At 41.7% G+C, this 24,551-nt stretch overlaps 1 protein-coding gene across 1 annotated transcript in view; it reads right to left on the bottom strand.

Moving 5' to 3' along the window:
* Nucleotides 1-24,551, bottom strand: part of LOC115109742 (membrane-associated guanylate kinase, WW and PDZ domain-containing protein 2-like) — a 257,310-nt gene that overhangs the window by 141,909 nt on the left and 90,850 nt on the right. Inside the window, exon 3 of the mRNA XM_029635036.2 lies at nucleotides 4,202-4,321. Within this exon, the coding sequence (XP_029490896.2) occupies nucleotides 4,202-4,321 (120 nt within the window). The remainder of the gene's footprint in view (nucleotides 1-4,201; nucleotides 4,322-24,551) is intronic.

Below are 24,551 nucleotides of genomic sequence, written 5' to 3' on the forward strand. Positions count from 1 at the left end.
CACAACCAAAATTGCCAAATAAATCTCAATCTAGCGTAGAGAACCTGTTTTAAATGATAACTTTTACGCTTAAAATAGCCACTTCGTAGGCATACCCGCTCCGGAATGGGAAAATATCCTTTCTATTTCAATAAGCTAAGTTCAATTATATTCTTCTTACGTATACCATGTAACTCAAATAATGGCATGGGACTTATAAGCATATCTTGTCTGCTAAATGTACCAGTCTACAGCCTATGGCATGGTGCATAGGCAGATAACATAGGCCGACTCATATTCTGTTCTTCTGAAATACATTTTCCTCATATCATCATGTTTCTTTAGACCTGCTAAAAATAAATTACGGATTTATTGTGATGGTGTATATTAAATGGATTAATCTTTTTAAAATGATGTAGATGCTCCAAATGAGCACATCAGCTGCTTGTTTGTGTGGAGGCATTGATATGCTAAACCTGTTCATGTTAATACGTTAAAAAAGTTTATTTTTATTTTTATCAAATAAATAAATAAATAAATAAAGTAAAAATATGTTTGATGTCCTCTGTGCCCATATGAATAACCCCTGTGATGTAACTGGAATGATGAGATAGATGTTGTTCTTTTATGTTTTTGTTTTATTATTTCAAATCAAATCAAATTTAATTTGTCACATACACATGGTTAGCAGATGTTAATGCGAGTGTAGCGAAATGCTTGTGCTTCTAGTTCCGACAATGCAGTAATAACCAACAAGTAATCTAACTAACAATTCCAAAACTACTGTCTTATACACAGTGTAAGGGGATAAAGAATATGTACATAAAGATATATGAATGAGTGATGGTACAGAGCAGCATAGGCAAGATACAGTAGATGGTATCGAGTACAGTATATACATATGAGATGAGTATGTAAACAAAGTGGCATAGTTAAAGTGGCTAGTGATACATGTATTACATGAGGATGCAGTAGATGATAGAGTACAGTATATACGTATACATATGAGATGAATAATGTAGGGTATGTAAACATTATATTAGGTAGCATTGTTTAAAGTGGCTAGTGATATATTTTACATCATTTCCCATTATTAAAGTGGCTGGAGTTGAGTCAGTGTGTTGGCAGCAGCCACTCAATGTTAGTGGTGGCTGTTTAACAGTCTGATGGCCTTGAGATAGAAGCTGTTTTTCAGTCTCTCGGTCCCAGCTTTGATGCACCTGTACTGACCTCACCTTCTGGATGATAGCGGGGTGAACAGGCAGTGGCTCGGGTGGTTGTTGTCCTTGATGATCTTTATGGCCTCCCTGTAACATCGAGTGGTGTAGGTGTCCTGGAGGGCAGGTAGTTTGCCCCCGGTGATGCGTTGTACAGACCTCACTACCCTCTGGAGAGCCTTACGGTTGTGGGCGGAGAGGTTGCTGTACCAGGCGGTGATACAGCCCGCTAGGATGCTCTCGATTGTGCATCTGTAGAAGTTTGTGAGTGCTTTTGGTGACAAGCCGAATTTCTTCAGCCTCCTGAGGTTGAAGAGGCGCTGCTGCGCCTTCTTCACGATGCTGTCTGTGTGAGTGGACCAATTCAGTTGGTCTGTGATGTGTATGCCGAGGAACTTAAAACTTACTACCCTCTCCACTACTGTTCCATCGATGTGGATAGGGGGGTGTTCCCTCTGCTGTTTCCTGAAGTCCACAATCATCTCCTTAATTTTGTTGACGTTGAGTGTGAGGTTATTTTCCTGACACCACACTCCGAGGGCCCTCACCTCCTCCCTGACGGCCGTCTCGTCGTTGTTGGTAATCAAGCCTACCACTGTTGTGTCGTCCGCAAACTTGATGATTGAGTTGGAGGCGTGCGTGGCCACACAGTCGTGGGTGAACAGGGAGTACAGGAGAGGGCTCAGAAAGCACCCTTGTGGGGCCCCAGTGTTGAGGATCAGCGGGGTGGAGATGTTGTTGCCTACCCTCACCACCTGGGGGGCGGCCCGTCAGGAAGTCCAGTACCCAGTTGCACAGGGCGGGGTCGAGACCCAGGGTCCCGAGCTTGATGACGAGCTTGGAGGGTACTATGGTGTTGAATGCCGAGCTGTAGTCGATGAACAGAATTCTCACATAGGTATTCCTCTTGTCCAGATGGGTTAGGGCAGTGTGCAGTGTGGTTGAGATTGCATCGTCTGTGGACCTATTTGGGCGGTAAAGCAAATTGGAGTGGGTCTAGGGTGTCAGGTAGGGTGGAGGTGATATGGTCCTTGACTAGTCTCTCAAAGCACTTCATGATGACGGAAGTGAGTGCTACGGGGCGGTAGTCGTTTAGCTCAGTTACCTTAGCTTTCTTGGGAACAGGAACAATGGTGGCCCTCTTGAAGCATGTGGGAACAGCAGACTGGTATAGGGATTGATTGAATATGTCCGTAAACACACCGGCCAGCTGGTCTGCGCATGCTCTGAGGGCGCAGCTGGGGATGCCGTCTGGGCCTCCAGGGTTAACACGTTTAAATGTTTTACTCACCTCGGCTGCAGTGAAGGAGAGTCCGCATGTTTTCGTTGCAGGCCGTGTCAGTGGCACTGTATTGTCCTCAAAGCGGGCAAAAAAGTTATTTAGTCTGCCTGGGAGCAAGACATCCTGGTCCGTGACTGGGCTGGTTTTCTTCTTGTAGTATTTCAGTGCCATACTGTGTTCGATCTTGTCTAGTCATATTGTCTCAAGAGGATCACAATGGAAATAAGTCCCAGACTTTATTGTTTGTTATCCTCAATGATTTTATTCATGTGCATGTATGGCTTATAAGTTTAATGTGTGCTTGTTTTTTTTAAATGGTCGAATTAATAAATAAAACTAAATGAACTGTCAATTACCGTGAGGCCAGCAGTCATTTACATAACAGTTAGATGGCGACAACAGAGATGGTCGCCTTGCTTCAGGTCCTTAGAAATCTATGCAGTTATTTTTTTAAATGTATTATTTCTTACATTGTTAACCCAGAAAATCTAAAGTGTTATTAAATACAGCCGGGAAGAACTATTGGCTTTTCCTTGCTGAGCTGCCTTTCAAGTTATGTCGATATAGGACTAATTTTACTGTGGATCTAGATACTTTTGTACCTGTTTCCTCCATCTTCACAAGGTCCTTTGCTGTTGTTCTGGGATTGATCTGCACTTTTCGCACCAAAGTAGGAGACAGAACGCGTCTCCTTCTTGAGCGGTATGACGGCTGCGTGGTCCCATGGTGTTTATACTTGCGTTCTATTGTTTGTACAGATGAAGGTGGTACGTTCAGGCATTTGCAAATTGCTCCCAAGGATGGACCAGACTTGTGGAGGTCTTGGCTGATTTATTTTGGTTTCCCATAATGTCAAGCAAAGAGGGACTGTGTTTGAAGGTAGGTCTTGAAATACATCCACATGTACACCTCCAATTGACTCAAATTATGTCAATTCGCCTATCAGAAGCTTCTAAAGCTGTTTAAAGGCACAGTCAACTTAGTGTTTGTAATCTTCTGACCCACTGGAATTATGATACAGTGAATTATAAGTTAAATAATAATAGTATTCAACTAATTGTATTTCTTATTCGTATTCATATTTTTTAAACGGCATTGTTGGTTAGGGGCTTGTTAGTAAGCATTTCACTGTAAGGTCTACCTGTTGTATTGGGAGCATGTGACTAATACAATATGATTTGATTATTCTAAGGTTGGTGTTGTTTAGCATGATAACAAATGAAAAAGTCAGGTACAGTAGGAGTTTTTGTAACCAGATAGGAACCAAAGTGTTGGTTAGTGTTTCCCAGGAGACCCTAATTACATCTGAATACTGGTAGATGTTTGATTCAGACAAAGATTTTAGAATATGCATAGCCTATTCTTCTCTGATTCAGAACATGTCATTGCACAAACAACTTGCTGACATCCCACTGGTATCAGCCTGTATTAGAGCGAAATTTGGGTAGATATATTTGCCCCCTAGCTCCATAATATTTGCTAGCTAGTTAGTGAGTAGCATTAGCGGCTAGCGCAAATGTTATACTATAATACAGAAAACAATGGATTTATATGAAAAATCTACGTGGGGCTTGATGTGTGTAGGTCCTGGGAAGCAGCCGCAACATGACAGACGAAAAACGAGTAAACAATAAAAACATGTTTTTTTGCTATCTGGATATGTCAATATCACAATTTAGATTAGAATAGCCGTAGGGATCAGTGTCGTGGTCAGTGAATTTACCTTCATAGGTTCCACTCTCTAGCAGGGCTCCGCTTTGCTCCAGTTCCATAAAGCGCTCCACGCTCACAAAGTTATAGTCCACCCCCGGCACCTCTCCCTCCTTTGGCAGCCTGGTGGTACCTACAGAGGGAGAAGAAGAAAGGAAGAACGTTACTTTATTATCAATCGTTACAGACACAGAGGAACAGGAGGAGTGAGTATTGAGGGATCACATGCATTGAGGAGAAGAGTAGGAGACAGAGAGAGAGAGAGAGAGAGAGAGTAAGAAGAGTCATACTTCTGATAATAATCCAAACCCATTTCATAATTGTATGCTGTCGCAAAATGGATTGGAAAGCAATAAGAGAGCTTTAAGGCCCACCCAAGCAGTAGGATTAAGATGAATACATACTTAGAAAGATGTGTAGTGGTGAACCAATATACGTGAATGTGAGCACTTCAAAACACTAGGCTTGGGTGTATGTTTATAAGAGAAAATAGGGTAAGACAAGATAAGCTTTTGTTTTTTCAGCTTCCACAGAAATTTGTAAACAACGTATAGAACATTTTGTCAAGCGACATTGCTGATTCTCCACATGCAAATCAATCTGATGATGTTTGTGGACACACAGACCATTAACAAGCCATGAAACACACACTGCATGCACACGCACACACACACACACACACACACACAGCCAGTCAGCTTATTGTGGAAATCATTGCAGAAACAGCACATTATTACCAAGCTGCAATTAGACATACTCTAAGCTCCACTCTGGTGTGTGTGTGTGTGTGTGTGCGCGTGGTGTGTGTGTATGTGCGCGTGCATCCGTTTAGATGTTAATACAGTAAGAGAAGGGGATTCTATGTGACAATGAGAGGCAGTGCTTGCGTCTGTCCCTCAAGTCGGTATGTGTTTGCATGTGTGCCTGTGTGTGTGTCAAATCAAATCAGATTTTATTTGTCACATGCTTCGTAACGACAGGTGTAGACGAACAGTGAAATGCTTACTTACAGGCCCTTCCCAGGTCGGGGGTTCACCTTGGGGTCATGATAGGGGCTGCACCAAATGTTTCTAAGATTATTAAAGGTTATAAGACCCCTACCCCTTACATTTATAGGGTCCTAGACTACAGATAAACAATATATATATATATACACATTATGAGGTTTAATATTGTTCCACAGTAATGTTCTAGTCTCAGCCTCTTATAAAGAAGAGATGTGTGAGTTCAGGGTCTCTGTGAAAAGAGCCTAAAAGATAAAAGAGATGTAGAGACACAGAACTCCCCAGGGAGTGTAAGAGATAAGAGACTAGTCAGACATTCCACTATAAATCAACTTGGACATTTATTGGTAAGCATTTAGATAACACTAAAAGTCTTGTTTATATAGCTGTGTAGGCATGGTTTTGGTCTCATGAGTCGAAGGTAATGACGTAGTCAACATCACAGGGTTGACTACAAGCATGACAAAAGCAACTTGGGACACTTTCTATTTTGCAGAACTTACTCGGAAACATTAGTGCTATGTTCCTGTTGTCAACTTCTGTCTGCAATTGCATTCATAAAGGTTTTTTGAATGATTTAATTAAAGATATTGTCATAATGCTAATTTCACCAATGAGAAAATGATTGACATGGAACAAGGAAAATAACCCTAAAACCAACAATGCAGAGAGAAAAAAATATAAATAATAGAAAAGTAATAACACAAGGAGTAAATACACAACGAGTAACAATAACTTAGCTATATACTAGGTAATTGAGGTAGATATGTACATAAGTAGGGATAAAGTGAACGGGCAACAGGATAGAAAATAAACAGTAGCAGCAGCATATGTGATGAGTCAAAAGAGTTAGAGCAAAAAGGGTCAATGCAGATAGCGAAATAATTAACCAATAGCTACCCGGACTAACTATTTAGCAATCTTAATGCTTGGGGGTAGAAACTGTTCAGGGTTCTGTTATTTTCAAACTTGATGAATCGGGCCGCTTGCCATTCGGTAGCAGAGAGAACAGTCTATGACTTGGGTGGCCGGAGTCTTTGACAATATTTAGGACCTTACTCTGACACCGCCTGGTGTAGATGTCCTGGATTGCAGGGAGCTCGGCCCCAGTGATGTACTGGGCTGTACACACAGAGAGGGCGAGGGAGCGAGCGAGAAAACAGGATTTGATTCCACTGTGGGTTGTCTACGTTGTCTTTTTCTATCCATTGATTGGATTGCTTATTTCTATTCTCTATCAAATTTGCTCAAGCAAATGCTTTTCACACACATTCAATACAGTTTTTACTGTATCTCTTTCTATCTAACTTATTGAGGATATGAGTGCCCATGCCAAATCTTTTCAGCCTCCTGAGGAGGAGGAGGCGTTTTCATGCCTTCTTCATGACTGTGTTGGTGTGTGTGGACCATGATAATTCCTTAGTGATTTAGACACGAGGAACTTGAAGCTCTCGACCCGCTCCACAACAGTCCTGTCGATGTGGATGTGGACGTGCTCGGTCCTCCGTTTCTTGTAGTCCACGATCAGCTCCTCTGTCTTGCTGACGTTGAGGGAGAGGGTGTTGTCTGGCACCACACTGCCACGTCACTGACTTCCTCCCTATTGGCTGTCTTGTCGTTGTCGGTGGTCAGGTCAACCACCGTCGTGTTGTCAGCAAACTTAATGATGGTGTTGGAGTCGGGCCCTGTCATAGGTGAACAGTGAGTACAGGAGGGGAAGAGTACACACCCTTGACGGGACCCCGTGTTCAGGGTCAGCATGGTGGATGTGTTGTTGCCTACCCGCACCACCTGGGGGCGGCCCGTCAGGAGTCCAGGATCCAGTTGAAGAGGGTGTTCAGTTCCAGGGTCCGGAGCTTAGTGATGAGCTTAGAGGGAACTATAGTGTTGAACACAGAGCTATAAGTTGTGTGTGTGTGTTTGTGTGTGTGTGCATGTGTTTGCTTAGATGCAGCAATTAGAGATTATTTGTTCTAATGAAAGGCAATGTTTGAGTCTGTGCCAAGTGGAAGCTCTACTCTACTCAAGCACACTGTAAACTCAATACTATGGTGTTGGTTTCTTTGCAACTCCATTGATCAGCTAAGACCACTGATTGGTTAATTAAGGAGAGAGAGAGGGCGAGGGAGCGAGCGAGAGATCAGGATTGATTCCACTGTGGGTTGTCTACGTGGTCTTTTTCTATCCATTGATTGGATTGCTTATTTCTATTCTCTGTCAAATTTGCTCAAGCAAATGCTTTTCACACATATTCAATACCGTTTTTATGTCAGAAAATGTGGAGATAGAATATAAACACATACTCAACAAAGGGAAAGAGTTGACAAGCACTCAATGAAATAATCTGATGTAAAACAAGACCACAGTTCCAGTATCCCTACTAGCTAAGGTTTGAGAGACTAGTCTTTTTGCATAATGTGAGTTATAATGTGAGTCAGTCAGTCACACACACACACACACACACACACACACACACACACACGAGTCTGAAGGTTAGAGCAGGGTTAATTGCAGCATGGCAATAATGTTCTGTTTCTGCAACGTTGCTGTTTCCACAGTAAGCTGACTGTTTGTGTATTGTGTGTGCCCGGCTAAGGGGCATGCACAACACTAATCTCATCTGTGAGCCAATCCCAGTGCAGCAGGGTTCCCGAACTCCATAGCAGCATTCCCACTGGGGAGGAGGGCACAGATGTGTGTGTGTGAGGGTGTGTGTCAGCAGCCTGCCCACAGTATTTCAACTTTTTCCTTGGTTCCTGGTCAAAGCAACCAAATGAATAAATTACACCAGTGGTATTAGTGGTCCCTGGAGAAGTGCATATACACTAAAGTTTTCAGACCCCTTAACTTTTTCCACATTTTGTGACTTAACAGCCTTAGTCTAAAATGAATTAAATAGTATTTTTCCCTTATCAATCTACACTCAGTACCCCATAATGACAAAGCAATTATGGGGTATTGTTTATAGATTGATAAGGAAATGTGTTTATTTAATAGATTTTAAAATAATGCTGTAACGTAACAAAATGTGTTAAAAATCAAGCGCTCTGAATAATTTTCAAATGCATTGTCCTCTAATTTTCTCTAAAAAATCCTAAATGGCCCGCCCGATGAAGGAAAAGGCACCCTGTGTGAAAGATTGACCTGAAATGATAAATCCCATATTGGTCTCCCGAGGCCAACCCAAGCTGTACTGAGCAAGTAGGCTAACAGTAGACCTACTATTGAAACAGATACATAAATGAGGCTGTGAACTGAGTCTTTAATTCACAGGTTTCTGATCCCCCCCCCCCCCAAAAAAAAAAAAAATGATGTCCATAACAATGCTTAAACCACATTAAACCTCATCAGGAGGTTTTGAGGTCCGATTTTTTTTTTTTGTATAGTTAACCTTTAATTCTAGTGCACTCTTGTTTGGATAGTGGTGTTTCTGTAGCACATGAGGTGGAGTTTGCAAAATAAATAGCTAGTGGATTGGTGCAAATAATCATGATATCATTCTGGCAGGTAGGCATAAAATACTTTGTAGCTAGTTAACATTTAATAGAGAAGGTTTTTGGGAAAGCCCTTCCATCTACCAGAAGACGGTTAGGCCTGTCATTAGCATCACTATATTTTCCCTGTTCCTTAATTGTTTGAACCTGAACATTTTACTTCATATAGCCAGCCGTCCCACAATAGAAAGGTGGAGGCAATTATTTTATAAAGACTTCCTCATATGTGTTCTCCTGTCCTATTGGTTTTCTTTCAACTTTCTTTCATTGTCTACTCTAGCAGCCAAAGGCATCATCCTAGTCATATTAGCAACCCATGATAGTTGTTGCATCTTTAGATCTCCCCTCTTTCTAACAGAAATCGCTTTTTGCATTTTGAAACATTTGCGCTAAGGCTTACCACCGTGTGCACATTGCTGCATATAAAATGTGAAGAAATAAGTGCATCAGCATTTTAAGCAAAACATTCTGGGCCTGGTTTCCCAAAAGCATTTTAAAGCAAAGTTGAAATTAGAACCATAGGATCCTTATGGTTCTAACAATTAACTTAGCCAAAGATGATTTTGGGAAACCAGGCCCAGATCCTTTCCATTAGCCTTATTAATTGATAAGGTGTATACTGGGCCTCCACTACTATGATAAGCATTGTGGGGATTAACGAGTATATGCAATACCCATTGAAAAATAAGTGCACTACACCACTGCATTATACTGTATCAATTCATCTGTCTGCCCATAATCATCTATTCAGCCAGCCAGAGATGTTCAACTTCACTGCCATGATGTACTAACAAGAATCATATTTGAAGCCATCATAAAGGATGGTTTACAGGTTTGTTTCCGGAAGAAGCTAGCTAGCTAGGCTATCTAGTCAGTTAGGTTGGTGCTTGGTAACTAGCCAGCTAGGTTGATACTTGCTAATTACCCAGTTAGGTCGGTTGATAGCCCCTGTGAAATTATATCAGTACTAGCTAGCTAACTAACCAGTTAGCTTGGTGATTAAAGGGGTTTATGCTATGTGGTTGACAACCCTTAAACCTCTTAGATGTAAAGGTCCCCTTTCTAACATTTTCCCTTATAAATCGATCTGTTTATACAGTAGGTCGAAATGGCTTACATTGAGCGATAGCCCTGGTTCCCATGGACACAGAGCCTGTGTTACATAGGATGTGAAATCTGAAACCACTTGAAGCTGGGATGTCTCCACTACCATTTCCTTCGCTCTTCCGACTGTCCATCAATTCCTGTGTGAACCCTACATTCCAGCCAAGGACATGCACATGCCTGCAAGTGTTACATCGTAGCAACAGTAGAGAGTGCTTTCATCACGGTAGCATATTCAGAGATCAATTTATTGCCATTAATCTAAAATAATTAATAGATTTTAAACAAAAAACACTTTCTGTTTGTCATAGATGGACAATAGTAATATGAGATGAAAGGTGAGTTCCTAACGAGTTCAGGAAGCCAAGCTAGACCTATGTGAGACATTCACAGCGATGGGGGCAGATGTTTTGATCATGGGAGACCTTTAGGAAATATGCACATTTTCTCTAACACTAAACATACAAATATGTATTTTACAGTTAGAAGGAAGGTGAACTCTTATAGTTAGTCATTGTATAATTTGATAATGCTATATTTAGGAAACATTACAAGTCATTTCAAGCCTTATTCATACACTCTTGTTGAATAGGAGCTACATCATATTGGGGCGGCAGGGTAGCCTAGTGGTTAGAGCGTTGGATTACTAACCGGAAAGTTCAAATCCCCAAGCTGACAAGGTACAAATCTATCGTTCTGCCCCTGAACAGGCAGTTAACCCACTGTTCGTTCCTAGGCCGTCATTGAAAATAAGAATTTGTTCTTAACTGACTTGCCTAGTTAAATAAATGTAAAAAAAATATATATATATGTAAAATATTTTCATATTTGTACTTAGGTACTTGTGTCCTCAAAAGCGACTACACCTCAGCAATGTATAATTATTTGTAACAGAAAGGTGATATTTTAACCTTTCTTTGAGTATGCAGCATTACTAGTTATTGTTTATGGCCCTCATGATAAATCATTACTTTTGGGAATCACGTAGATTACATTTTTTATTACATTTAACTGGTTAATGCACCATCACTACTAGCTAGCTAACTAACTAGCCCCACTTAGCTCAGTGCTTGACAGTCATTTGTATTGCTAGCACTACCAGCTAGCTAGCAGGTTGACACCCCATAATGTGCCACCACTATTAGCTATAGTCTGGATACATGACATTTTTAACAATGCTTTTTTCTGATGAAAATTTGTTCATTTCATCTGCCATGGAGTCCAGTTTCACAATGTTACCTTATGACCCAAATTATTGATGTATTTTGAAGTTATCACATAAAAACAGGACTTAGTTGAGGGCATTTTTCAACCTGACAGCTCCTATTAGTTCTCGAGTACCATTTTACCAAGTCACCTTCCGAATGTTCTATTCCCAGCCGATTATTCTGCATCATAATGCTAGATGCACTGTTGTTAGTAATTAGATCTACCCACGTAAACCTTGTGGGTTTGCCTCAGGTAACTTGATATTAATAAGGTTACGGCTACTTGGTGAGACAATCACAAAAAATCTAAAAATGTCAAGATTATGTTATAATACTTTTATTGCATCCAATGGTTGTTTTATGCAACAGAATAGAGTATTTTGTTAACTAATGTGTGTGTTCTACTGAGGATGGGCTTCTGGGAGATAACACTGACAGGAGATTTACGAAGTCTTTTGGGTGATAAAACCTAAAGAGCATTCCAGAGCATGAGTTAATTTTATGTTCTATACCGTACCAGAGAGAGATGGTTCCAGTTTGGAGTCAAAGGGACAGACACGGGTATCTACACAATGAAAACTGTTGACACAGCAGATACTGTCTGCTATGTATTATAGGTATCTTTCATACAAATCTTAACCTTGTGAACCATTCTATATATCTGTTGTTCGCCTTCTAGGTTTAAAGGGGTGTATCTTGGCTATAAAATACCTTTGTACTTTTGTCTCGGGGCTCTCAACAAATCATCTTAGCGTGATTCGTCGACCAGCCATCGCTATTGCAAAGCTCTCACTAATAAAGATTCAGTTTAAGTATAACTCTGTCTCTCCTCATTTGATAATAAAGAAATTAACCACCACAAGACCTCCAGGCTGTTTAAGGGCTATTTGACCAAGAAGAAGAGTAATTGAGTTCTGTATCAGATGACTTGGCCTCCACAATCACCCGACCTCAACCCAATTGAGATGGTTTGGTATGAGTTGGACAGCAGAATGAAGGAAAAGCAGCCAATAAGTGCTCAGCATATGTGGGAATTCCTTCAAGACTGTTGGAAAAGCATTCCAGGGGAAGGTGGTTGAGAGAATGCCAAGAGTGTGCAAAGCTGTCATCTAGGCAAAGGGTGACTACATTGAAGAATCTAAAATATAAAATATATTTAGATTTGTTTAACACTTTTTTGGTTACTACATAATTCCCTATGTGTAATTTCATAATCTTGATGCCTTCAGTATTATTTTACAATGTAGAAAATAGTAAAGATAAAGGAAGATCCTGAAATAAGTAGGTGAGTCCAAACTTTTGACTGGTACTATATGTATAGGGGTAAGGTGACTAGGCATCAGGCTATACACTATACACACAAAAGTACATTGCTTCAAATGAGTGGATTCGGCTATTTCACCAACACCCGTTGATGACAGGTGTATAAAATCAAGCACACAGCCATGCAATCTCCATAGACAAACATTGGCATTAGAATGGCCTTACTGAAGAGCTCAGTGTCTTTCACCGTCTTAGGATGCCACATTACCAACAAGTCAGTTCATCAAATTTCTGCCTTGCTAGAGCTTCTGCGGTCAACTGCAGCTGTTAGTGTGAAGTGGAAACGTCTAAGAGCAGCAACGGCTCAGCCACGAAGTGGTAGGCCACACAAGCTCAGGACCGCCGAGTGCTGAAACGTGTAAACATCGTCTGTCCTTGGTTGCAACACTCACTACCGGGTTCCAAACTGCCTCTGGAAGCAACGTCAGCACAATAACTGTTTGTTGGGAGCTTCATGAAACGGGTTTCCAAGGCCGGGCAGCCGCACACACAAGCTTAATATCGCCATGCGTAATGCTACGCGTCGGCTAGAGTGGTGTAAATCTCGCCACCATTGAACTATGCAGCTAAGGAAAAACATTCTCTGGGGTGATTATGCTTCACTATCTGTTAGACTGATGGACAAATCTGGGTTTGGCATTGCCAGGAGAATGCTACCTGCCCCAATGCATTGTGCTAACTGTTAAGTTTGGGAGGCGGAATAATAGTCTGGGACGGTTTTCATAGTTCGGGCTAGGCCCCTTAGTTCCAGTGAAGGGGAAATCTTAACGCTACAGCATACAATGACATTCTAGGCAATTCTGTGCTTCCAAATTTATGGCAACAGTTTGGGGAAGGGCACTTCCTGTTTCAGCATGACAATGCCCCCGTGCACAAAGCGAGGTCCATGGGCCAAAGACTTATTCATTTACACCAACAAGCAGGTGTCCACATACATTTGGTAATGTAGTGTATGGTAAACTGAATACTGTACAGTGAGGGAAAACAGTATTTGATCCCCTGCTGATTTTGTACGTTTGCCCACTGACAAAGAAATGATCAGTCTATCATTTTAATGGTAGGTTTATTTGAACAGTGAGAGACAGAATAACAACAACAAAAATCCAGAAAAACGCATGTCAAAAATGTTATAAAATGATTAGCATTTTAATGAGGGAAATAAGTATTTGACCCCTCTGCAAAACATGAATTAGTGACTTAATGACTTGGTGGCAAAACCCTTGTTGGCAATCACAGAGGTCAGACGTTTCTTGTAGTTGGCCACCAGGTTTGCACACATCTCAGGAGGGATTTTGTCCCACTCCTCTTTGCAGATCTTCTCCAAGTCATTAAGGTTTTGAGGCTGATGTTTGGCAACTCGAACCTTCAGCTCCCTCCACAGATTTTCTATGCGATTAAGGTCTGGAGACTGGCTAGGCCACTCCAGGACCTTAATGTGCTTCTTCTTGAGCCACTCCTTTGTTGCCTTGGCCGTGTGTTTTGGGTCATTGTCATGCTGGAATACCCATCCACGACCCATTTTCAATGCCCTGGCTGGGGGAAGGAGGTTCTCACCCAAGATTTGACAGTACATGGCCCCGTCCATCGTCCCTTTGATGCAGTGAAGTTGTCTTGTCCCCTTAGCAGAAAAACACCCCCAAAGCATAACGTTTCCACCTCCATGTTTGGTGTGACCAAACTGGAAGTCTTCCGACTAGCTTGGAAAGACAGTACCGTGCAGTATCGAAGAGCCCTTACTGCTGCTCGATCATCCTATTTTTCCAACTTAAAATTGAGGAAAATAAGAACAATCCGAAATTCCTTTTTGATACTGTCGCAAAGCTAACTAAAAAGCAGCATTCCCCAAGAGAGGATGGCTTTCACTTCAGCAGTGATAAATTCATGAACTTCTTTGAGGAAAAGATCATGATTATTAGAAAGCAAATTACGGACTCCTCTTTAAAACTGTGTATTCCTTCAAAGCTCAGTTGTCCTGAGTCTGCACAACTCCTGCCAGGACCTAGGATCAAGAGACGCTCAAGTGTTTTAGTACTATATCTCTTGACACAATGATGAAAATAATCATGGCCTCTAAAACTTCAAGCTGCATACTGGACCCTATTCCAACTAAACTACTGAAAGAGCTGCTTCCTGTGCTTGGCCCTCCTAAGTTGAACATAATAAACGGCTCTCTATCCACCGGATGTGTACCAAACTCACTAAAAGTGGCAGTAATAAAGCCTCTCTTGAAAAAGCCAAACCTTGACCGAGAAAATATAAAAAAACTAAATCGGCCTATATCGAATCTTCCATTCCTCTCAAAAATGTTAGAAAAGGCTGTTGCGCAGCAACTCACTGCCTTCCTGAAGACAAACAATGTATACGAAATGCTTCAGTTTGGTTTTAGAGCCCATCATAGCACTGAGACTGCACTTGTGAAGGTGGTAAATTACCTTTTAATGGCACCAGACCGAGGCACTGCATCTGTCCTCGTGCTCCTAGACCTTAGTGCTGCTTTTGATACCATCGATCACCACATTCTTTTGGAGAGAGTGGAAACCCAAATTGGTCTACACGGACAAGTTCTGGCCTGGTTTAGATCTTATCTGTCGGAAAGATATCAGTTTGTCTCTGTGAATGGTTTGTCCTCTGACAAATCAACTGTACATTTCGGTGTTCCTCAAGGTTTCGTTTTAGGACCACTATTGTTTTCACTATATATTTTACCTCTTGGGGATGTCATTCGAAAACATAATGTTAACTTTCACTGCTATGCGGATGACACACAGCTGTACATTTCAATGAAACATGGTGAAGCCCCAAAATTGCCCTCGCTAGAAGCCTGTGTTTCAGACATAAGGAAGTGGATGGCTGCAAACTTTCTACTTTTAAACTCGGACAAAACAGAGATGCTTGGTCTAGGTCCCAAGAAACAAAGAGATATTCTGTTGAATTTGACAATTAATCTTAATGGCTGTACAGTCATCTCAAATAAAACTGTGAAGGACCTCGGCGTTACTCTGGACACTGATCTCTCTTTTGAAGAACATATCAACACCGTTTCAAGGACAGCTTTTTCCACCTACACGTAACATTGCAAAAATCAGAAACTTTCTGTCCAAAAATGATGCAGAAAAATTCATCCATGCTTTTGTCACTTCTAGGTTAGACTACTGCAATGCTCTACTTTCTGGCTACCCAGATAAAGCACTAAATAAACTTCAGTTAGTGCCAAATACGGCTGCTAGAATCCTGACTAGAACCCCAAAATTTGATCATATTACTCCAGTGCTAGCCTCCCTACACTGGCTTCCTGTCAAGGCAAGGGCTGATTTCAAGGTTTTACTGCTAACCTACAAAGCATTGCATGGGCTTGCTCCTACCTATCTCTCTGATTTGGTCCTGCCGTACATACCTACACGTACGCTACGGTCACAAGACGCAGGCCTCCTAATTGTCCCTAGAATTTCTAAGCAAACAGCTGGAGGCAGGGCTTTCTCCTATAGAGCTCCATTTTTATGGAACGGTCTGCCTACCCATGTAAGAAACGCAAACTCGGTCTCAACCTTTAAGTCTTTACTGAAGACTCATTTCTTCAGTGGGTCATATGATTGAGTGTAGTCTGGCCCAGGAGTGGGAAGGTGAACGGAAAGGCTCTGGAGCAACGAACCGCCCTTGCTGTCTCTGCCTGGCCGGTTCCCCTCTTTCCACTGGGATTCTCTGCCTCTAACCCTATTACAGGGGCTGAGTCACTGGCTTACTGGGGCTCTTTCATACCGTCCCTGGGAGGGGTGTGTCACCTGAGTGGGTTGAGTCACTGATGTGATCTTCCTGTCTGGGTTGGCGCCCCCCCTTGGGTTGTGCCGTGGCGGAGATCTTTGTGAGCTATACTCGGCCTTGTCTCAGGATGGTAAGTTGGTGGTTGAAGTTATCCCTCTAGTGGTGTGGGGGCTGTGCTTTGGCAAAGTGGATGGGGTTATATCCTTCCTGTTTGGCCCTATCGGGGGGTGTCCTCGGATGTCTCAGACTCCAGTATTTATGCTGCAGTAGTTTATGTGTTGGGGGGATAGGGTCAGTTTGTTATATCTGGAGTACCTCTCCTGTCCTATTCGGTGTCCTGCGTTAATTTAAGTGTGCTCTCTCTAATTCTCTCTTTCTTTCCCTCTCTCGGAGGACCTGAGCCCTAGGACCATGCCTCAGGACAACCTGACATGATGACTCCTTGCTGTCCCCAGTCCACCTGGCCGTGCTGCTACTCCAGTTTCAACTGCTCTGCCTTATTATTATTGGACCATGCTGGTCATTTATGAACATTTGAACATCTTGGCCATGTTCTGTTATAATCTCCACCCGGCACAGCCAGAAGAGGACTGGCCACCCCACATAGCCTGGTTCCTCTCTAGGTTTCTTCCTAGGTTCTGGCCTTTCTAGGGAGTTTTTCCTAGCCACCGTGCTTCTACACCTGCATTGCTTGCTGCTTGGGGTTTTAGGCTGGGTTTCTGTACAGCACTTTGAGATATCAGCTGATGTACGAAGGGCTATATAAATACATTCGATATGATGTTTGACGGTGGGGATGGTGTTCTTGGGGTCATAGGCAGTATTCCTCCTCCTCCAAACACGGCGAGTTGAATGATGCCAAAGAGCTCCATTTTGGTCTCATCTGACCAAAACACTTTCACCCAGTTGGCCTCTGAATCATTCAGATGTTCATTGGCAAACTTCAGACGGGCATGTATATGTGCTTTCTTGAGCAGGGGGACCTTGCGGGCGCTGCAGGATTTCAGTTCTTTATGGCGTAGTGTGTTACCAATTGTTTTCTTGGTGACTATGGTCCCAGCTGCCGTGAGATCATTGACAAGATCCTCTCGTGTAGTTCTGGGCTGATTCCTCAACGTTCTCATGCTCATTGCAACTCCACGAGGTGAGATCTTGCATGGAGCCCCAGGCCGAGGGAGATTGACAGTTCTTTTGTGTTTCTTCCATTTGCAAATAATATCACCAACTGTTGTCACCTCACTAAGCTGCTTGGCGATGGTCTTGTAGCCCATTCCAACCTTGTGTAAGATCTACAATCCTGTCCCTGACATCCTTGGAGAGCTCTTTGGTCTCTGATTGATTGATTGCTTCTGTGGACAGGTGTCTTTTATACAGGTAACAAGCTGAGATTAGGAGCAGTCGTTACCTGTATAAAAGACACCTGGGAGCCAAAAATCTTCCTGATTGAGAGGGGGTCAAATACTTATTTCCCCCATTAAGGTGCAAATCAATTTATAACATTTAAAAAATAAAAAATAAATGTATTCTGTCTCTCACTGTTCAAATAAACCTACCATTAAAATTACTGATCATTTCTTTGTTAGTGGGCAAACGTACAAAATCAGCAGGGGACCAAATACTTTTTTCCCTCACTGTAGCAGCAGCGTAAATTATGATTGTATGTGAGTGTGAGTGTGTGTGTGTAGATTCAGTATAAATGTGTGTGCATGATATGTGCGCGTGAGTGTGTAGAGTCCTGTGAGTGTGCATAGAGGCAAGGGTCAAGTCAGATAGTCCGTGCAGTCATTCTGTTTCAGTTTTTTTCAGGGGGTTGTGTAGCCATTCTGTTAGCTATTTAGCAGTCTTATGGCTTGGGGATAGAAGCTGTTCAGGAGCCTGTTAGCGTCAGACTTGGTGCACTGGTGCCGCTTGCCGTGCGGAAGCAGAGAAAATAGTCTATGACTTAGGTGGCTAGAGTTCTTAACAATTTTCCGGGCCTTACTTTCACACCGCCTGATATAGAGACCCTGGATGACAGGGAGCTTGGGCCCAGTGATGTACTGGGCTGTCCACACCACCCTCTGTAGCACCATGCGATGGAGAGTGGTGTTGTTGCCATACCAAGCAGTAATGCAACCAATCAAGATGTTCTCAATGGTGCAGCTGTATAACTTTTGGAGGATTTGAGGGCCCATGCCAAGGGGGAAGAGGCTCTGTCGTTCCTTCTTCACAACTGTGTGTGTGTGATTGGACCATTTAAAGTCCTCAATGATTTGGACACTGAGGAACCTGAAGCTGTCAAACCGCCCCCCTTCAGAATGGTTGTTGTGGATGGGGATATGGTTGTTGTCCCGTTACTACACTGCCAGGTCACTGACCTCCTCCCTGTACGCTGTCTCATCTTCGCTGGTGAACAGCTCTATCATCGTTGTGTCAGCAGCAAATTGTGTTAGAACAAGGAGTATATGAGGGGACTAAGTACACACCCCTGTGGGTTCCCCATGTTGAGGATCAGCATGGTGGAGATGATGTTGCCTACACTCACCACCTAGGGTCGGACCGGCAGAAAGTCCAGGATCCAGTGGCAGAGGGAGGTGTTCAGTCCCAGGGTCCTAAGCTTGATGACAAGCTTGCAGGGGACATGGTGTTGAACGCTGAGCTGTAGTCAATGTGACAGCATTCTAACATACAGTTGAAGTCGGAAGTTTACATACAGTGGGGCAAAAAAGTATTTAGTCAGCCACCAATTGTGCCAGTTCTCCCACTTAAAAAGATGAGAGATGCCTGTAATTTACATCATAGGTACACTTCAACTATGATAGACAAAATGAGAAAAAAAATCCAGAAACTCACATTGTAGGATTTTTTATGAATTTATTTGCAAATTATGGTGGAAAATAAGTTTTTGGTCAATAACAAAAGTTTATCTCAATACTTTGTTATATACCCTTTTTGGCAATGACAGAGGTCAAACGTTTTCTGTAAGCCTTCACGAGGTTTTTACACACTGTTGCTGGTATTTTGGCCCATTCCTCCATGCATATCTCCTCTAGAGCAGTGATGTTTTGGGGCTGTTGCTGGGCAACACAGACTTTCAACTCCCTCCAAAGATTTTCTATGGGGTTGGCTAGGCCACTCCAGGACCTTGAAATGCTTTTTACGAAGCCACTCCTTCATTGACCGGGCGGTGTGTTTGGGATCATTGTCATGCTGAAAGACCCAGCCATGTTTCAACTTCAATGCCCTTGCTGATGGAAAGAGGTTTTCACTCAAAATCTCATGACACATGGCCCCATTCATTCTTTCCTTTACACGGATCAGTCGTCCTGAACCCTTTGCAGAAAAACAGCCCCAAAGCATGATGTTTCCACCCCCATGCTTCACAGTAGGTATGGTGTTCTTTGGATGCAACTCAGCATTCTTTGTCCTCCAAACACGACGAGTTGAGTTTTGGTTTCATCTGACCATATGACATTCTCCCAATCTTTGCTCAAGTTTGCTCTCTATCAAACTTCAGACAGGCCTTGACATGTACTGGCTTAAGCAGGGGGACACGTCTGGCACTGCAGGATTTGAGTCCCTGGCGGCGTAGTGTGTTACTGATGGTAGGCTTTGTTACTTTGGTCCAAGCTCTCTGCAGATCATTCACTAGGTCCACCCGTGTGGTTCTGGGATTTTTGCTCACCGTTCTTGTGATCATTTTGACCCCACGGGGTGAGATCTTGCGTGGAGCCCCAGATCGAGGGAGATTATCAGTGGTATTGTATGTCTTCCATTTCCTAATAATTGCTCCCACAGTTGATTTCTTCAAACCAAGCTACTTACCTATTGCAGATTCAGTCTTCCCAGCCTGGTGCAGGTCTACAATTTTGTTTCTGGTGTCCTTTGACAGCTCTTTGGTCTTTGCCATAGTGGAGTTTTGAGTGTGACTGTTTGAGGTTGTGGAAAGGTGTCTTTTATACTGATAACAAGTTCAAACAGGTGCCATTACTACAGGTAACGAGTGGAGGACAGAGGAGCCTCTTAAAGAAGAAGTTACAGGTCTGTGAGAGACAGAAATCTTGCTTGTTTGTAGTTGACCAAATACTTATTTTCCACCATAATTTGCAAATAAATTCATTAAAATGCTACAATGTGATATTCTGATTTTTTTTTCTCATTTTGTCTGTCATAGTTGAAGTGATGACAATTACAGGCCTCTCTCATCTTTTTAAGTGGGAGAACTTGCACAATTGGTGGCTGACTAAATACTTTTTTGCTTCAGTCAATAATCCACCCAGTTTCCCTCCATCAAAATGCATACAAAATGAATCCCAAACATTAATAATAACTAATAATAATAATTTCCAAACAAGTGAAACAACGTTTATAAACAAACCATACCCTAATACGTAAATAAATCATCAAATTTAAGATGGAGAATCGTTATTGTCTTTACCGGAGAAAAATACAAAAGACTGCGCTCTCTTGGAAAAACTACAGCGAAAATGGGAGCCACCCAGAAAAACTACCATTTCTGGCTGATGTTTCCAAAAACCAGCCTGAAACTCTTTCTAATGGAAGCCATAGGAACTGCAATCTGGGAGGACTTGGCCTTATAATAAAAGTGATAGCCATTGAAATTAGTGGTAGACTGATTTTGTTTTGGGGGAGGGGGGTGGTTTGTCCTCTGGGTTTCGCCTGGCATATCAGTTCTGTTATACTCACAGACATAACGAAACCGTAGAGTGTTTTCTATCCAAATCTACCAATTATATGCATATCCTTGCTTCTGTGCCTGAGTAACAGGCAGTTTACTTTGGGCACAATTTTCATCAGGACGTAAAAATACTGCCCCCTAACCAAGAGAGGTTAACTTGGGTCAAACGTTTCGGGTAGCCTTCCACAAGCTTCCCACAATAAGTTGGGTGAATTTTGGCCCATTCCTCCTGACAGAGCAGGTGTAACTGAGTCCGGTTTGTAGGCCTCCTTGCTCGCACACGCTCTTTCAGTTCTGCCCACAAATTTTCTATAGGATTGAGGTCAGGACTTTGTTGTCCTTAGCCATTTTGTCACAACTTTGGAAGTATGCTTGGGGTCATTGTCCATTTGGAAGACCCATTTGCGACCAAGCTTTAACTTCCTGACTGATTTCTTGAGATGTTGATTCAATATATCCACATAATTTTCCTGCCTCATGTCGTCATCTATTTTGTGAAGTATGCCAGCAGCAAAGCACCCCACAACATGATGCTGCCACCCCCATGCTTCATGGTTGGGATGGTGTTCTTCGGCTTGCAAGCCTCCCCCTTTTTCCTCCAAACATAACGATGATCATTATGGCCAAACAGTTCTATTTTTGTTCCATCAGACCAGAGGACATTTCTCCAAAAAGTGGATAGAGTAACAGTGGTCTAGGACTTTATCTCCCCTAGTGATGAAGAAAACATGTAAATGGAAATTGGGCATCAGGCGCTTTAAATCATCGGTGACAAGAAAGGCAGCTTCCGGATGTCAGTTTTCCTGCTAGGTTATAGCCTCGTACAGTTCATTAAGTGCCAGCTTGTTATATTTCGGTAACACTTTATTTGAAGCATAGAGTCATGATGCGATCATAACCATGTTATAACAGCTGACATGACATGTCATAACCTGTCAATATTGTCATAACACTGTAATAACATATTTTTTGACTTGTTGTGACATATATTGTGTTATTTTATGGCTGGTTATGACACCTACATAAGAGTGTAAGAAAAAGCCTAAAAAACCTCCCAATGGGTAACCCATTCAATTAAACTACTTACTACTTGTAATCAGTATGTTCATGTTACTTATCATTATATTTAAAGTACCAGTCATAAGTTTAGACACACCTACTCATGTGTGTTATTTTATGAAAATGATAAAATAACACACATGGAATCATGTAGTAACCAAAAAAGTGTTAAACAAATCCAAATATATGTATTTGAGATTCTTCAAAGTAGCCACCTTTTTCTTTGATGACATCTTTGCACACTCTTGGCATTCTCTCAAACAGCTTCATGAGGTAGTCACCTGGAATGCATTTCAATTCAACCTCTACTCGATCAGTGTCCCAAAATAGGGACAGTTGCTGCTTAATTTGCGATATCTGACTAGAATGGCGTTGTAAACAAAATCCAACTTTCCGAGACATAGACATGTCTTATATGGTCAGAAATCTTAAATGATTGTTAATCTGACTGCAGTGTCTAATTTACAGTAGCTATTGCAGCGAAGAAATACCATGCTTTTGTTTGAGGAAAGTGCACAACAACAAAACACTTTTATCAAGGCAACTTCATTACATTCAGTAATGTTGTTCTGATTTGTCATTCAGAGGGTCCCAGAGATAAAATGTAGCGTAGTTTTGTTTGATAAAAATCAATATTTATATCCTAACACGATCCATGTTGTATACAGCGTTTCACATGAATTCCGACTACTTCAACTTGCAACAAAACAATCTATGAAATCTAAATGGCTAAACTTTGTTTTAACCAGTCACGTTCTGTGCAATCTTCAGACACTCTAGAAGGCAAACAAACTTTCTTTCATCATTCTACATTACGTATTGGCTACACAACACGTCTATTAGCCCGCGAAGGACAGACATCATTGTGCACCAATGAGACAGTTCACTTGATTTTTATTTTATTTATCTTAGCTTTATTTAATTAGGCAAGTCAGTTAAGAACTAATTCTTATTTTCAATGATGGCCTAGGAACAGTGGATTAACTGCCTTGACAGTCTCTTGGTCCAATTACCCCTATCGTTTTGAAACCTAGCTCGCTAGATAGCCAATGAGCTGGGCTTTTCATGAGTATGTGATGACCCTTTGTAGGAGCAACAGCCATTGTCCTCTGGCTGCACGCAACGCGGTACATTCTCCATTGAAAATCCACAGGACACGTTACGTTACGGAACACTGGCTTTCTTCTACAAGGTTTTCTCAAAACTTGAAAAGTACAACATGGCTACTAAGGGCATGAATGCTAAATCAAACCAAGTATGAGATTATTGCAGAAATTGACCGGGAGAATGACACGAGGAGTCCCGCGTGCTAGAAAGATTGGAAGGAGAGAAGGAAACGTTACTTTTTTAGATCCGTTAGTAAAATATGTTTTTGCTTCTCCTGCTAATCCAATTGTTTAAATGGTTGCATATTAATTGAAGATATTTTTCTTTGATTTATTTATTTTTTGTGATCAACATTTTATTTTACAATATACAACACGTAAGGACGGATCACTTTACAAATACTAGCCGAAATGACAACATTAACATACAATACAACTTTTTACATATTGTTAGGAGTGAATTATTTGAGTGCACAATATGACATTTACAGAAAGGAAGTAGAGTTTACAATAAAATATATTCTATATTACTCTCAGAAAAGAAAATGTTGTCCACCCAATCCCCTACCATGTTGGTCCAATGCTTGGTGAAGAGTTTTTATTATCTGATACATTTTTGCATAATACATCCCATGCCTCAACTGTATTTGCCCAAGCTTTATTTATCACGGCCACTGATCACTCTATACGAACAATATCTTGAAAATATGATAACCATGTTTGAGGCGAGAGGATTGTAGGGGTAATCCAAGCACTGAGGATAACTTGCTTCTGTAAACCCCACATAAATGATTATTTTCTGAACCAGTTGCAATACAAGTGAGGAGTCATCATTCAACAAAAATAAAGGTGGATCTTTGTTCACAGGGAAACCCATCATTTTTCTAAGGAAATCTGAAACATGTGACCAGAACTGTGACACCACAGGACATTCCCAAAACATTAGTGTTACAAAAGCATTCATATGGCATCTATCACATATTGGAGTTGGAATCTTAAAACATCGAAATGGGGCTGCATAACTTCTATGTATAAGCTTACAATGTATAAGCTGGTGTGCTGGGTTTTTAGAGGTAACAAATACATTTTCCGAAATGGTATCCCAGGTCAGATCGTGCCCCAATCCCTGCATTTCGCCGTTCCATACCAGAGTGACACCCAATGTAGCGCATTTAACAGCAGGCAACCATAAGTATCAGATACCATTTTAGACGTTAATGAAGGGTCTATCCATGCAAGCATTATGTGGAATGTTAATGGGGCATCCCATGGTACACGATAAGTTTTTAATGAAGATCTTAACTATAGGTAAAGGAACCATGAAAAGCCTGGAAGTGAATACATTTGTTTGAGGTCCTGGAAAGGTATTAGCCCCTTATCATTATACATGTCACGCAAGGTATGCACACCCTTATACGCCCACAATGGGTACACAAAAGGCTTATTGTTTGTCAGCAGGTTATAGTTATGCCATATAGGAAAAGAATCACAGAACCTCTTCGTGTTGCCTATATGTTTCTCAGCGTAGTACCATACTTGTAGTGAGTTCAAAATAATTTAACCACCTTTTTTTGTATGGTGTTTTTTATCTTGATGCCTGAAAAAAGCGTCTATGCGGCGCAACAACT

The sequence above is a fragment of the Oncorhynchus nerka genome, linkage group LG25 (genome assembly GCF_034236695.1).
Source record: "Oncorhynchus nerka isolate Pitt River linkage group LG25, Oner_Uvic_2.0, whole genome shotgun sequence".
Lineage (NCBI taxonomy): Eukaryota > Metazoa > Chordata > Actinopteri > Salmoniformes > Salmonidae > Oncorhynchus > Oncorhynchus nerka.